Here is a 14542-nt window from a genome sequence, read left to right as displayed (position 1 = left end):
GATCACATATTACATGTGCATATATCACGTAGTTTCCTTTCATGTAATTCATGTCACTTTCCATATGAATTCATATTCATATATCACATAGCTCGTATCACTTTGCATGAATTCACATAAACATATATATCATTTGATTCATGTCTTATTCTTATATATATATATATATATATATCTATGTTTCATCACTTAATCTCATATCATATAACATATCAAATAGCACAGAATAATATGTCAGACATAGCTTGTCATTTATACCAATACCACATATAATAACATACATAAATTTCTATGTACTAATGCACACATAATAATCACATAGCATTTTAGAAGTTACTTCTTACCATAGTAACTCCATCAATGGCTCATCGCAAGCTAATTTGTTCAATAACCTAAGTACAAATTAAATTGCACTCACCTTAGCCTTGCTTGCTTTGATTCAATCCTAACTCTTCGATTGTTCCATAACTCGTTTAGGATCGATATCTACATAAATATAATTTTCAAGACAATAAGAAGCCTAAACCTTATAATTCGATACTAATAACTCGAGCTAATTTAATAACCCAAAAATTCAGTTTTCCTTTAGGGGTGTACCGATGCACTATGGATGCATCGGTACACAAAATAGCTTCGAAATTTCCATGCATCGATGCACCTTCAAAATTTGTCTTAGTGCATCGGTACATACTCATAGTGTATCGATGCACCTGTCCAAAATAGCCCAAAATTAATCAATACTTCACCCAAATTTTCATGTATAAAATCCTTATCATGCTACTAAATTCATCTATAACTTTAACCAATTCCTATCGTTCCAACACCCTATAATTTTCCATATTTCATCCAAATTCTTAAAGCTAAGAATCATACCAAATTTTCCATGTTGTCCAAACTTGATTCTAACACTTATAACTTCTTATTCTCATAGATGACAAGTCAAATTCATCCTCCAAATTCATTTAAACATTCTTATTCAAAATTTCACTTAAAACTCATTTTCTTTAATCTTTCATAACTTATTATCTTCTGATTTTAAGACAAATTAAGCTTTCCTTAAGCTTAATTATCATCTAAGGATCAAAACCCAACCTTTAATTGAACAAATAATCAACTAATTAGAAAACTTACCTTTGCTTGGAACCTCACGTTGGAGAAGAGAAGAAGATGAAGATGGGAGAAATGTCTGGAAATTTAATTCCCAATATGCTCATATGGGTATTATAATACCCATTAATTATTATTTCATTATTTCCTTTGTCAATGACCATTTTTCCTTTATTTCCTTTGATAATTACTAAAAACTTTTAGGAAATACTTTCAAATAAATCATTGAACCTTTTAACTTTTCCACTTTAATCACCAAATTATGAAATTTTACAATTTAATCACTAACCCATAGTTTGGGATGTTACAAAATATATAAGTAACATGGATCAATTGTGTAATTATACCAACATTTTTTAACCATCACATCACCTACTCCTGTTAAATGTTAATAGTCGGTGGCTTGATTGAAGCATTTAAATAGTAGGGGGCATTTGGTTCAAGAAATATAAGATTACCTTTAGGAATAACATTACTGGAATGTAACATTATTATTGGAATGTTGCATTACCTTGTTTAGTTTGCCTAGCAGGAATGTGAAATTAAAGTGTTTTGTTGGAGGAATATAAAATTACTTAATTGATGTTTTACTAAATTATCCTTGTGAGACATGTTTTTTAAAAAAAGTTAAACTTTAATATTAAATTATAAATATTTGAATGAAAATTCATAGAAATATTTTAATTGTTATATTATTTAACTTTTGAGAAAAATATATTTAATATATAGTAATGTATTAAACTTATTTTTAAATAATTTTCATAAGCATCATATTCATTTATATAAACATAATATAATATAAAAAGTAATATTGATCTCGAATAAGAAATATGTTTTTTTTAATGTATAAGATCTATTTTTTAATAACTTAAAGTTAGAGATTACTTAAATAAGTATATTTTTACAATCATATTATTTTTTATCTCATAAAATTATAAATAATTAATATATTAAAAATATAAAATATAAAATATTTTTAAATACTCAACTTTATTAATACTTTACTAAATTTAACTCTGTGTATATTATTATTATATTTATAATTTTGAGTAAAGTAAAAAAATAAGAATCGAAAATGATATTATAAAAAGAATTTATTAGTCTAAGAGTATTATTGTCTAAAGTGATGAGAATTGTTTAATATCTAAGAATTTAGAGGTAATGACATTCTCACCATTTTACCAAAAAATATTATTATTGGGAAAAGATTATTCCCGGGTAATAATATTTTCCGTGAACAAAATGTGGGAATGCAATTCCAGAAAAGATTATTCCAATGTAATGTTCTTTTTCATGAACCAAACGACCTCTTAGGGGTTTGATTGTAAAAGGTGGGGAGATAGGAGGGAGAAGAACTACACGAGAGATGGTTTGATTTTTTAATTTTTTTAAAAGAATATTTTTATTATTAAAAAGTAAAAAAAATAAAAATTCAATGGTAAGAACCTAAAAGTGTAACGGATAAAACGTTAGACGCATATTTTTAACGAAAAATTCTTTATGCACCAAAAGTCAGTTTGATGTATAGTTTAGGCACCTAAATATGTATTTTTTAAATATTTTTTAAAATTTTTATATGTGTGAAATATGTTAGATGACAGTCGTTACGGTCCAGACACATAGAAGTGTAACATTAATAAAGTTAAACACTTTTGTTTAGTAAAAAATTCTTTAAGTATTAAAAGTCAATTTGAAAAATAATTTAGACATCTAAAAGTATATTAAGTCTTTATTAAATGACTTAATATAAAAATAAGTGCCTAAATATAAAAATTAACTTTTGGTGTCTAAAGAATTTTCGTTAAAAAGTGTCTAAAGTTTTCTCTACTACACTTTTAAGTATCTATAAAAAATGTTAAGTGACACATGTCATGTCCAAATTTTAAAAAAGAAATATTTTTAAATAATATTTTATTTTTGAAAAAAATATAAACATGACACGTGTCACTTAATAATTTTTTTAAACGGTAGACATCTAAAAATGTAACGGTGAAAACTTTAAACATCTATTTTTAGTAAAAAATCTTTATGAATTAAAATATTTTTAGATGCATTGTTTGAGCATTTATTTTTGTATTAAGCCTTATTAAATTAAACATAAAGGAGGGTGGTTGAGTCATGGATGTCATCATCCTCATTAGAGCAGAACCACGGGCAGAGCTGCATTCGACCCCTGTCAATTAAGAGAGAGATAAAATGGTAATTAATTTTATTTAAATTAAAAAATATTCTGATTACAATAAAAAATTATAACTAGAATCATAAATTAAATATATATAATTAGAATATTTTTTTACAATCATTGAAATAAAACTGACAACTTCATATAGGACCATACAAGAAATATTAAATATAATTAAAAAACTCGAACAAAGATAAATACGAACAAATCTAATTACATCAGTAAACGAATCACAAAACAAATCAAGCTACTGAAAGACTACTTACAAATCGCAAATCAGACTTGAGCGACGAGAAAAATTATCCACGAAAGCATAACAGTTATCCAAATCCAATCTAAGGGTCTAAAGCAGTAATATCAATAATATAACAGATAAACTCTATCTTGATTATTCGTTACCATGTCAGATCAACCCTTATAAAAAGATAAGTGAAAACAACGACCAAACGACCTAAAAATATGTTCAAAGAAAAAAAAAAGTGTCCTAAAGGTAAATTAAAACGTGTCATACATGTAAACTTATTGAAAATCGAAAACAAAAGAAAATAGAAGGATAATAAAAAATACTGACAAAAAATGAATATTAAAGTTAATATCCCGTCGATGAATAAAGATAAAAAATTGATAACGTTTTAATAAGAAAAAATGAAAGAATAAAAAATAATCCAATGTCATACCCTAATGTTAATTTTAAAATATAATTAATTTAATTAAGGGACCAAAATAGACAATTTAGATAAATATTAGGTTGATTTTGAATGTTTGGGAAGTTTAGGGACTTAGCCCTAAATTATTACTTTTTGGGTTAGTAGATAAAAGTTTAAAAATAGGGAAATAAGTGATTGAAGTTTCTTGAACCCCTAACCCCAAGAACTCCATGCCCCTACTAACTAGGATAGGTCACTATTCTAATGGGAATTAATAAATTTATTTTTACATTTTTAACTGGGTGTTAACCCATTTTTTTAATTTGAAAACCTAAAACCCCACGATCTTCAAGCTTTCCCCGGGCAAAAAATACCTTTAGCCTCAATCTGGAAAGTCAACACTTCTAGTTGTTGTTTGCTCGTCCCCGATCGACAGTTTCTTGCACCACCGTGACTAGCAACTCCAGTGCCACACCACGAGTAAACCCCAACTGTCACCTATCCCGACCAACCCGACGCTCATTGTAAATTATAAAAAACTTGTTCGAAGATCAGACATCGATCTCCATTGTTGTTGGGCGGTTAACATCACCGTCGACACATTTCGATGCGTCGCCTCATCCCGATCAAAACCCATATAGCCGATCTTTGAGCTCTGTTGTCGTCAGCAGTGTAGAGCCCTCGAAAGCTTCACCGGGAAACTCTAAACTCGTCGCTGATTTTTTCATTTTTCGGTCGATTGGGTGATTTGTTCATCACACCGCCACAACCATCTGTTTCCCTGCTCCTTTCCGAGTGAAACCCAACCGAAATCATCGCTTCATCGTCGGTTTTTCACCGTCCACTGTTGGGTAAGTCTGGTTTCTTTTTATTTAATTTTTACCGATGTTTTGGTTGGATTATTGGGTTAATCTTGGTTGTTTTTTGTGTTTGATGGTATTTTGGTTAATCGGTCGTCACCTCTATCCCCATCGACTGTCGCACGCGCCGCCACCTGCCTGGACCGTGTGTGGGGCTTCCTTCCCAACCGAGAGTTTTGGAAAACTAAGTCAACTTGACCGAGTTGACCGGGTCAGCTAAGTCAACTTGCTGAGTCAACTCAAACATAGTCAACCCGTTAACTTTGACCAGATTTGATCGTTGACTTTAACCAGAGTTGACCATTGACTTTGACTCAAAAAGTCAAAACTTTTGAAAAGTCATATTTTATGTTTTTTTACGTCCTGAGTTCGAATTCAAAGTCCATTTTGCCAACTTCAATCTCGTTAAGCCATTTTTTGGCATTTTATCTCCCAATTCAATACGAATTTTCACGTTTAAGTTTTATTTTTAATGTAATTGGTTTTGCCATGTATCCGAGACATTATGGGATGTAGAATTAAAGTTCAAGGGAGATTGAATAGAGTTTAAATGGTCTACGATATGGCTCATAAATCGAGGTAATACTCCATTACCTTTTGTATCTTTCGAAACTCATTAATTGGTAAATGCATGAATGAAAATGATTGGTTAGTTAGGTGTATTTAATTATTATTGGACTCATACTAAATATGGAACAAAATAAAAAAAACTATATAAGACTCAGACAGCTCGCAAAAAAATTAGTAGACCGATTAGAAATAATTTTAAGGTCAGTGGTTAGTTAATAAATAAATTGACCTCAAGCTCTAAAATTCTGATTAATTTCATTAAAGGTTAAATGCCAAAAATACTTGGATGAGAAATTATGAAAATACTTATGTTAGGTAAAATTATGAAAATACCCTTATGGGGTAAAATTACAAAAATACCCTTATGGGGTAAAATTATGAAAATACCCTTATATTGTAAAAAGACAAGAATTATCCCTAGAAGTGGGAAAATAATCCAAAAAGAATATACTTGATTAAATTACCAAATATGTTTGGATTGAAAAGAATTATCAAAATGTCATCGAGCTGGGAAATAACTAAAATAACCTCCGATATTCAAATGACTATATTATACGACAAAGTTGAATTAAATAGAAGTAATGTACGTATCTGAATTGTTAAAACGATCGAATTACTCTAGAAACTCTGAAGTGATCGGGATAAACTTGAATATTAATTGACGTAAGTACCCTCAATGACCAAGAATTAAGCGGATGACTTGGATAAGTCTGGAAACGCTGATGAACTTATATGTTGTACCGTCCATAAGAGTTTTGAACCACGAATCAAACACGTCGACATTTCTTGATGCCGTTGCAATACAAAAATAAAATAAATACCATTGGAATACTTGTTCGTCTCCCTAAGATCCATTCAACGATGATTCTGAATATGATCAGTTCAACTAGTGATGTCAGTGTTAAAGTTTAAATATCCTTGAAGTGCATCGATTTGACTAAGTGACAAGTATCATAGTGTTGGGTTTTGTTCAATTTGAGTTGTCTTGATATCATGATAAATCAACATGAATCTTAAATACCTTGAATCATCGTTTTACTCTTATTAGATTAAATTGCTAAGAATTCTCTAAGAACCAAATGTCCAAAATGCCCCTGATTTCCTAAATAATAAAATCACTCCTTTCATACCTAAAATCTCAAGTAACTCTGATGCTAAAGATTCTGAATACCTTTCTGATTACTTAGTGCCTCCGAAAAAAAAATATATGAATACTATATGATCTACATAAATCACTTTCGAATGACTGATAAATCCGTTAGTTATCAAACCCTTTTTTTATAGAGATCTTGATTATAAAATCCTATTAAATTACAAAAGTTTCATGGTTCCCTACCTAATAAATACCAAGTACCTCCAAAGAATAACTAGATCTTCTAGTGTGTTCCCTATGTGACATGTAATTATTTTACTTGTTTTAAAACATGATTTTCTGAAATTTACAGATTTACTGATGTGTTGATTTACTGTTAATGAACTATGACTACATGATATGTGTTCTCTAATTACCTATTTTCACTGGAAAATATAATTGTTCCTGATTTATGGATCATGAGATCTACTGGTTACCACTTGAACTATTTTATTGGGACGTTATCTGGGTAGTTTGGAGTATGAAGGTTTAGATATAATCAAGCTGGTAATTTCTTACGGACATAAGGAGACCTTGGGTAAGCTTTAAGGCACCAAGACACTCCCTTGGGTAAATCATGGGACTGTATATGGTGTATGGGTGGAGGGAAATTATGTGATATAAATAACTTCATTGTCACTCTTACGATATTTTACTGGATCATGATTTCGATATTAAAGTTACTGCTCAATCTGATTTATACTGGATATTGTAGGGTAGGATTCTAGAGTATGGAGTTTCGGCTCTGATCAAGCTGGTAATTCCTTACGGACCTAATGAGACCCTTGGGTAGGCCCATAGGCGCCAAGGTACTCCCTTAGAGTGGCTCATTTGTTGTGTGCCTAGGGTAAGTCCTTATGGATGCAGTTCTGGGAGAAACTGCATAAAGGTGTTCGGTTGGAGGGTATTACTGTGGTTTTAAAATATGTTTAAAACTACTAATATTTAAAGGATCTGATACACTCTGTTTTTTTGGAGCACACTCGACATCCTATCTGATCTCCTAAACTTGATTCTCTGAATGTTTCCTCTGAACTGAATTCTCCATGTCTTTTACTCGAGAATTCGGTGAAAACCTCATATCATCTCGAAAACTTGTAGACGTCTGAATCAATAAGGAAAATTTATGTTTTCCCATTTATCTGCATGTCATTCAACATCACTTGGTAGTTCTGTATTACTGAGCTTCTTAAAGCTCACTCTTTTACTCTTCATTTTAGGTTAAAAGAATTGATCAAATGCAACTATCAACTTCAGTATTGGGAGTTTCATTCGACTTTGCTTGCAGAGTACGACATGCAGGTCACATTTGACTTATTTTTATACTGAGTATGAAACTTGTATTTATTTATAAATTATTTTATGATTTTATACGTTTTAACAAAAAATTAATTTTTATACAACGCGTGTTTAAACTTAAAATCTGAGATCTTTCTTGTTTTTCTATTTTCTTCCTAATAAGTTTTCTTAGAATATACGAAAAAATCAAAATTAATAAATTTGTTAGGTGTCAAATTCATAAATCACATTTAATAGAGTTTAAAATTTAAACTTTTTATTTTCCCGATTAGCCGAAAATCTCCTTTTTCTGGAACTATTTTGTAACACATTAAAAATGGGTTTAAATATGACTAAATTAGGCACGGCTCCACCTGACCAGTCCTCCGACCAAAAATGAAAATCCAGAAAACGTAAGAATAGGGATGGTAACGGGTCGAGTTCGGATCGGGTATTGGTCCCCGTCTCCGTCTCCGTTTAAAAAACTGGTATTCGTTTTCGTTTAAAAAACTATGGAGATTTAAAGGGGATCCCTATCGGGTAATCGGGAAAAACCGCGGGGAAACGAGTATCCCCGTTTAGCATAAACATTTATTTATACAAGTATCGGTAGGGTTGTTCATTTGGTTAATTCAGTGGCCGAACCGACCGAACTACCATTAACCGAATTAATCGAATTTTTTTTCTTTAACCGTTAATCGAACCAAAATTTTTTCCGAAAATATTAACCGAACTCAATAAATTTGTTAATTCGGTTAATTTTTGAATTAACCGAAATTTTTTAGAATTTTCGAATTTAATACTAGAGAGCAGCTGTTGTTCCATTTGCTAGGGAAGAACGTGATGTTGGTATAGGTCCCGAGGCTGATTTTAATATGGTTAATTCACATGTTTCACTTTGTCAGAGGAACGTTAAAGCTTGTGTAATGGAGACAGCTTGTATGAGGTTATTGGAATGCGAGGTGAAAATGAGGGTTGCTGTCGAAAGACGAAGACAATATGCAAGTTGCATTGATTTTAAATTCTACTGGACATAATTTCCAGTTTGCCAATGCTAGTGGTGGGCTTCAGGTGTGTAATGGTGTACTGGACGAGGACCCTGCAACAAGTACACGTTCGTTAGAAGTGGCACAATACCACCAAACCAACCAGACTTTTCCCATTTAACTAGACAATGTTTATCTATTAAAAGATATTAAAGGTTCACACGTGATTACAAACAAGAAGTGTAAGCACTATTTTCACGATTAAAAGAAATAAAGAATATTATGAGACAGCGAAAATTGAGATAAATTCTAAAAATTGAAGCGGGGACGATGTTTTAAAATGGGGCAGTATGGGGTGAAAAAAATAATAAAAAATATTTAAGGGTTAATTTAAAATATGTTATTAATATTATATATAAAAAATAATTATTTTTAATATTTATCGGGTCGGGTAATCGGGGCAGGGATTACCAAACCCGTCCCCGTTTAACATAAACGGGTTTTTCCCGTCCCCGTCCCATTTATCATCCCGAACCCGACCCGTTAAATTCGTTTTCGGTTTTCCCCGTCAGATTCAGGTTTTTTTGTCATCCTACGTAAGAAAGGTACAAGGTGTTTAAAACCGGGTACCTGATCGGGTACCGGACTTTTTGGCATTAAAATATTGACTTGTGTCCTAGCAAAAATTATTAAATAAAAAAATATAATTAAATTTCAAGTGTTTCGAAGTTAAAATAAATATTTTAAATAATAATTTAGAATGTTAATGTGAAATAGTTTAAGAAATTAAAATTTAAAATATTAAATTGAAATAATTTAAAAATTATAAATAAAATTTAAGATAAAATAAAAATAATAAAATGTATATTGGGTCGATGAGTATCTGGTTAATCAGTATTTTTGAACTGAGTCGACGGGTCAAATCAATCTGATTGAGTATTTTTGAACACCCTACCCAATGCAGCCCGAAGTTTAAACTTTGGGCTCACTTTCACATTTGCTGAACAAGCGTAACCATCGTAACAAAATCACCGCTACTCACCATAAGCCACGTGGGGAAATGTGAAGAAATTTCTCAAACGGTCACCGATCCTTAATAAAAAATTTAGGAAAAAATTATATTCCGTTTTTATTTTTTTCCATTTATAAAATGCCTGTTGGCGTCCGCTTCAGACTCTTCTGGTTATTGGCAGTGACTCCCGATTCGCTCTTTCGCCTTAATTCAAAATTCACGCAATTTTCGTGGACGCTACGCTCTTCCTGTTTGTTGTACGGAGATGGCAAATGCAATCAAGTTCTTTGACCTGAACACCGGAGCCAAGATTCCGTCCGTCGGACTAGGAACTTGGCAGGCTGAATCTGGCCTCGTCGGCGCCGCCGTTTCCGCTGCTGTAAAGGTATATAGTTGACGCTGTTGATGATAATCACATTTCTCCGAATAATCTTTTGTTCATCGGAAATGCAGTTCTCTCATTGTATGTTTTGATGTCTGAAAGCAAAACGATATTTAGCCGTCTGTTGTCATTTTTTATCCAGATCGGATACCGCCATATTGACTGCGCTCAAATATATGGAAACGAAAAGGAGGTAAACTACGTTCTGTTTGGATCCGTCATTTGCCTTGTTTTGAAATATATTATTTTAATTAGATTCTATTGTTTATTATAAAAAAAAGCTCATATCAACGCACTATTCGTGTAGTTAGTTGTTTGTTTTCTAGCCTTGTTTTCAAAGGAAAAAATAGTGCAAAACCGATGTTTGTATGCTGAAAAAAATAATAGTAGCCGAATAGTAACTAGTAAATTATTGGTACTAATCGGATCAGTGTGTGCATCTCTGTTTGTGTTAGATCGGTGAGGTGTTGAAGAAGCTGTTTGAAGATGGTGTGGTCAAACGTGAAGAGCTATTTATCACCTCCAAACTCTGGTTCGTTTTCATTCTTGTATAATCCTTTTATCGTTGGATTTTTATTTTATTAAAGATTACTTTCTAAGACTAATTTATGCACAGGTGTACTGATCATGCCCCTGAAGATGTGCCGACAGCATTAGACCGAACTTTGAAGGATCTTCAGCTTGGCTATGTTGATTTATACCTTGTATGTATTGCTTAATCATAGCTATTCTATTGAACCATGCCAGTATTATTTATACTGTTGAATATTCTGCGTAAAAAAGTTTCTAGACTGTCTTTGAATGCTGAGGCTAAGTAGATAAGAGTTATAAAACTTTGCCTTGTCTAGTTTTAAGAATAAAATTTGAATGATGTTGAGCTTTCAACGTTAGAAATTTTTTGGTATCATTTATTATTGAAGCTGATTTTCAAGTGTGGCTAATACAAGGATGTTTGTTTGTTTTTAAGATCCATTGGCCAGTTCGGTTTAAGAAAGGCTCAGTCGGTTTTAATCCTGAGAACTTTCTTCAGCCGGACATATCTAGCACATGGAAAGCAATGGAAGCGCTCTATGACACTGGTAAAGCTCGGGCTATCGGTGTTAGTAACTTCTCTTGGAAGAAATTGGGGGATCTGCTGCAGGTGGCACGTGTTCCTCCTGCAGTCAATCAGGTTGAGTGTCATCCTTCATGGCAGCAGACTAAGCTACGTGAATTTTGCAAATCCAAGGGAGTTCACTTATCGGTGAGCACGCAAAATCTTGTTCCACTTTCTTTGAATTCTTGCCATTGTGCCTGTAAGAAGTAATGAACCGGCATATCTGTATTTCAGGGTTACTCTCCTCTGGGTTCTCCGGGCACGACATGGCTCAAAGGTGATGTTCTTAAGCATCCAATTCTAAATACGGTTGCACAGAAATTAGGCAAAACTCCTGCAGAAGTTGCTCTCCGCTGGGGCTTGCAAAAGGGTCATAGTGTGCTTCCAAAGAGCACGTATGAGGGGCGGATCAAGGAGAACTTTGACGTCTTTGATTGGTCTATTCCTGATGACTTATTTGCCAAGTTTTCTGAAATTGAACAGGTTAGTAGCTATAGCATTGCTCATAAATGTTAGTATTCTGCAATTGTGAATTACTTGTGACTTGATTAATTCTGATAACACTCTTGCCCCACTATATTTTCTCCTGAATATATGCTCGTTTTCGATTATACAGGCTCGACTTCTCAGGGGAGATTCATTTGTCCATGAGACTTTCGGTTCATACAGGACTGTGGAAGAACTTTGGGATGGTGAGATTTGAGTGATTCGTTACAAGAGTGATGGAGCAGAAGCAGCAGGTAGTTCAAAGAGGAATAGTAATAATCATTTTGAATTTGATCTTCGCATTGCTTAAACTTTCCGAAATTTTGTTTAATTGAACATGGGTTTCTCTTTTAACTTTGTGTTTTGAATAGTTGGAACTTGTTCTATGTTATTTCTGTTACTCAAAATAAAAGGATCCACTTAAACCTGGTTTAGTTTCAACCTCGAGTCAAGTCATTCGTTTTATTTATACTCAACAGTATCTACTCGAAAACCTCCATCGAAACCTAAGGTAGACGAAAAATAACAGCGTAATTACAACATAGACAGTATTTCACTTATTGATAAGATGAAGGGTAAACTATATGAATGGTCACTAATATTTGAGTAATTTTTCCCCATTTGTTGTAATCGTCCTTCAGGTAGTTTTGGAATCGGGTTACGACTTGATTTGATGTGTTCGGGTTACGACTTGATTTGATGTGTTTGAATCGCCACCGGTCAATTTAATTTGGTCAATCGGATACCATAACTCACCATTATCTGATCTACAATTTACTACAAATTTGTCGGATCCGAAATTGATTACAGTCAGGGAAGGATTAATACTCCTGTACTACTCTTTCGGTACCAATTTGATTTCCCGATTATCTTAATTAAGAAATTTAAAAGTTAAATTTAAAATTTAAATATTCGATCTAAATTATTTACCTTTGATCAATTTGAAATTGCCCTAAAACAGTCAAATTGATGTTAAATAAAACAAAATTAAATTAAAAATATATTAAAGAATGATTAATTTGGAAATAATTTAAAATTGGGAGTTAAATTGATGTTAATTGAAAGATGCAAGGAAAAAATAAAAGTTAGGGGGTCAATTTGCAAAGTATAAAAAATATAAACGGAGATTAAATTGAATTAATTTAAAATTCAAGGGCAAATTTACAATAGGTGACCAAAATGAATTACGCATCAAAATTGAAGGGACTGCAAAAATAATTTAAAATTTTCATAATTACATAGAGGCCTAAAAAAATAGCCCCAAAATAATAAAAATTGATTTAACCCATTTCACCCAAAAAAAAACTCTCTCTCCTCTCTCAACCCGCCGCCCGAACCACTTTTGACCGTCACTCCGACCACCGCCTCCAGTGGCCAGAAACCTAAATCTATCCTTTAACACTCCTCTTAACACCCTGACCCCGACTTGATTCTTCGATGCTTTTTGTTTGGTGTTCAATTGTGTTTTCCCTGGTGCATTTCTTTGTTCGATTTGCAGGTATATATATAGCCCCTCAGAAGTGTTCTTTTCCTCCTAACTCGGTGGTGGTTAGCCGAGAACTATGGGGTTGTTCTCCACGTTGTCTGACTTGCTCAGATTTGGGGATATATTACCCTCTCACCGAGGGTCGTGGAAATATGTTTCTTGTTAGCTCCGATTCTACTATGATTTGGGTACTTTGAGATGTCGAGAATCTCGGCCGGTAGGTCATCAGAAATTGGCCCAGGATTCTCGGTGCTGTTGGCGCGTGGTCCTTATGTGTCCTTTACTTCCTCTAGTGTGGCACCTTTGCTTAGTATGAAACCCTAATATGCTGGGTTAAGCAGATGGGCTTAGTTGGGCCTCCACCGAGCTTGCTGGGCCAGACTACCTGGTTGGGCTCCGTTTTTTGGATTGGATTTGGCTGGACTTGGACCTAAAATTGGACCTAAATAAATATAAAATAATATTAATAATATAATATAATATAATATAATATAATATATATAATAATAAATAATAATATATTAAATGACACGTACGTTATATTTATTTATATAACATATATTATATTTTTAAAACTATATAATATGTTTTCAAAAACTATATGATACATGTTTCAAAAAATCATTTTAAAAACTATATTATATATTTTCAAAAACTATATATATATATTTTTTGAAATTATTATATACTATATAATGTAATAAAGACCCTTGAAATCTCAACGAAAAATAAGTGTCTACAGCTGCCCCTCTTTTCCCATTTATCTTGTAACAAGAAATAGGACAAAGATAAAAGGACACAAATTTTCATTCGATAGGAATGAATTCCAGGAGCGATTTTGCTCCTGTGAGTATGATATCTTTCTCTGTGATTTAAATCTGACTCAATGTCTGTTGACTCTCTTATCGAATATCTTCCATCGCGGAGTTGAAATTCGAATTGAAAATTCTAATAGAACATGGCTCCCTGCTGTTGAGCTGAATTACATATGACTTCTTCGTCGTGAAGTTGAGTCGATTTTGAAATGTCATTGAGGACGATATCCTTTGTCATGAAGTTGAGATCGTGATTGACTCATTCGTTGTGAAGTCGAGTCAAGGATGTTTCAAGCATGATATACTTTGCTATGAAGTTGAAATCTAACTTGATGCCTGGGTTAGGCGGTAATACCATGGTTGATTTTGGGTCTTAGTCCAATATCCTTCATCGTGAAGTTGAAATTTGACTAGACGACCTTAATTAATAAAATAGTTCTTCGTCATTGAGTTGAATTATGTTGTAGATGACTACTTCGGCATGAAGTTGAGTCTATCTCGAG

General features: G+C 32.6%; 1 protein-coding gene across 1 annotated transcript; it reads left to right on the top strand.

Moving 5' to 3' along the window:
• Positions 1–9943: 9943 nt before the first annotated feature.
• LOC120137272 (NADPH-dependent aldo-keto reductase, chloroplastic-like) lies at positions 9944–12032 on the top strand. The gene is made up of 7 exons (XM_039153068.1): positions 9944–10159; positions 10299–10349; positions 10612–10688; positions 10773–10860; positions 11124–11399; positions 11487–11735; positions 11869–12032. Exons 1-7 carry the CDS (start codon positions 10040–10042, stop codon positions 11953–11955), a joined length of 948 nt encoding a protein of 315 aa, XP_039008999.1. The 5' UTR covers positions 9944–10039; the 3' UTR covers positions 11956–12032.
• Positions 12033–14542: the final 2510 nt, after the last annotated feature.

The sequence above is a fragment of the Hibiscus syriacus genome, unplaced genomic scaffold, assembly GCF_006381635.1.
Source record: "Hibiscus syriacus cultivar Baekdansim isolate YM2019G1 unplaced genomic scaffold, ASM638163v2 tig00110656_pilon, whole genome shotgun sequence".
Taxonomy (NCBI): Eukaryota; Viridiplantae; Streptophyta; class Magnoliopsida; order Malvales; family Malvaceae; genus Hibiscus; species Hibiscus syriacus.
This window is presented reverse-complemented; position numbering and strand designations above follow the sequence as displayed.

What these genes read in the sequence shown, in the direction of transcription:
- LOC120137272 (XM_039153068.1), top strand. Translation starts at nt 10,040, where the DNA reads ATGGCAAATGCAATCAAGTTCTTTGACCTGAACACCGGAGCCAAGATT. An exon ending in TATATGGAAACGAAAAGGAG is followed by an intron (nt 10,350 to 10,611) that starts GTAAACTACGTT and finishes TGTTTGTGTTAG; the next exon opens with ATCGGTGAGGTGTTGAAGAA. An exon ending in GCTATGTTGATTTATACCTT is followed by an intron (nt 10,861 to 11,123) that starts GTATGTATTGCT and finishes TTTGTTTTTAAG; the next exon opens with ATCCATTGGCCAGTTCGGTT.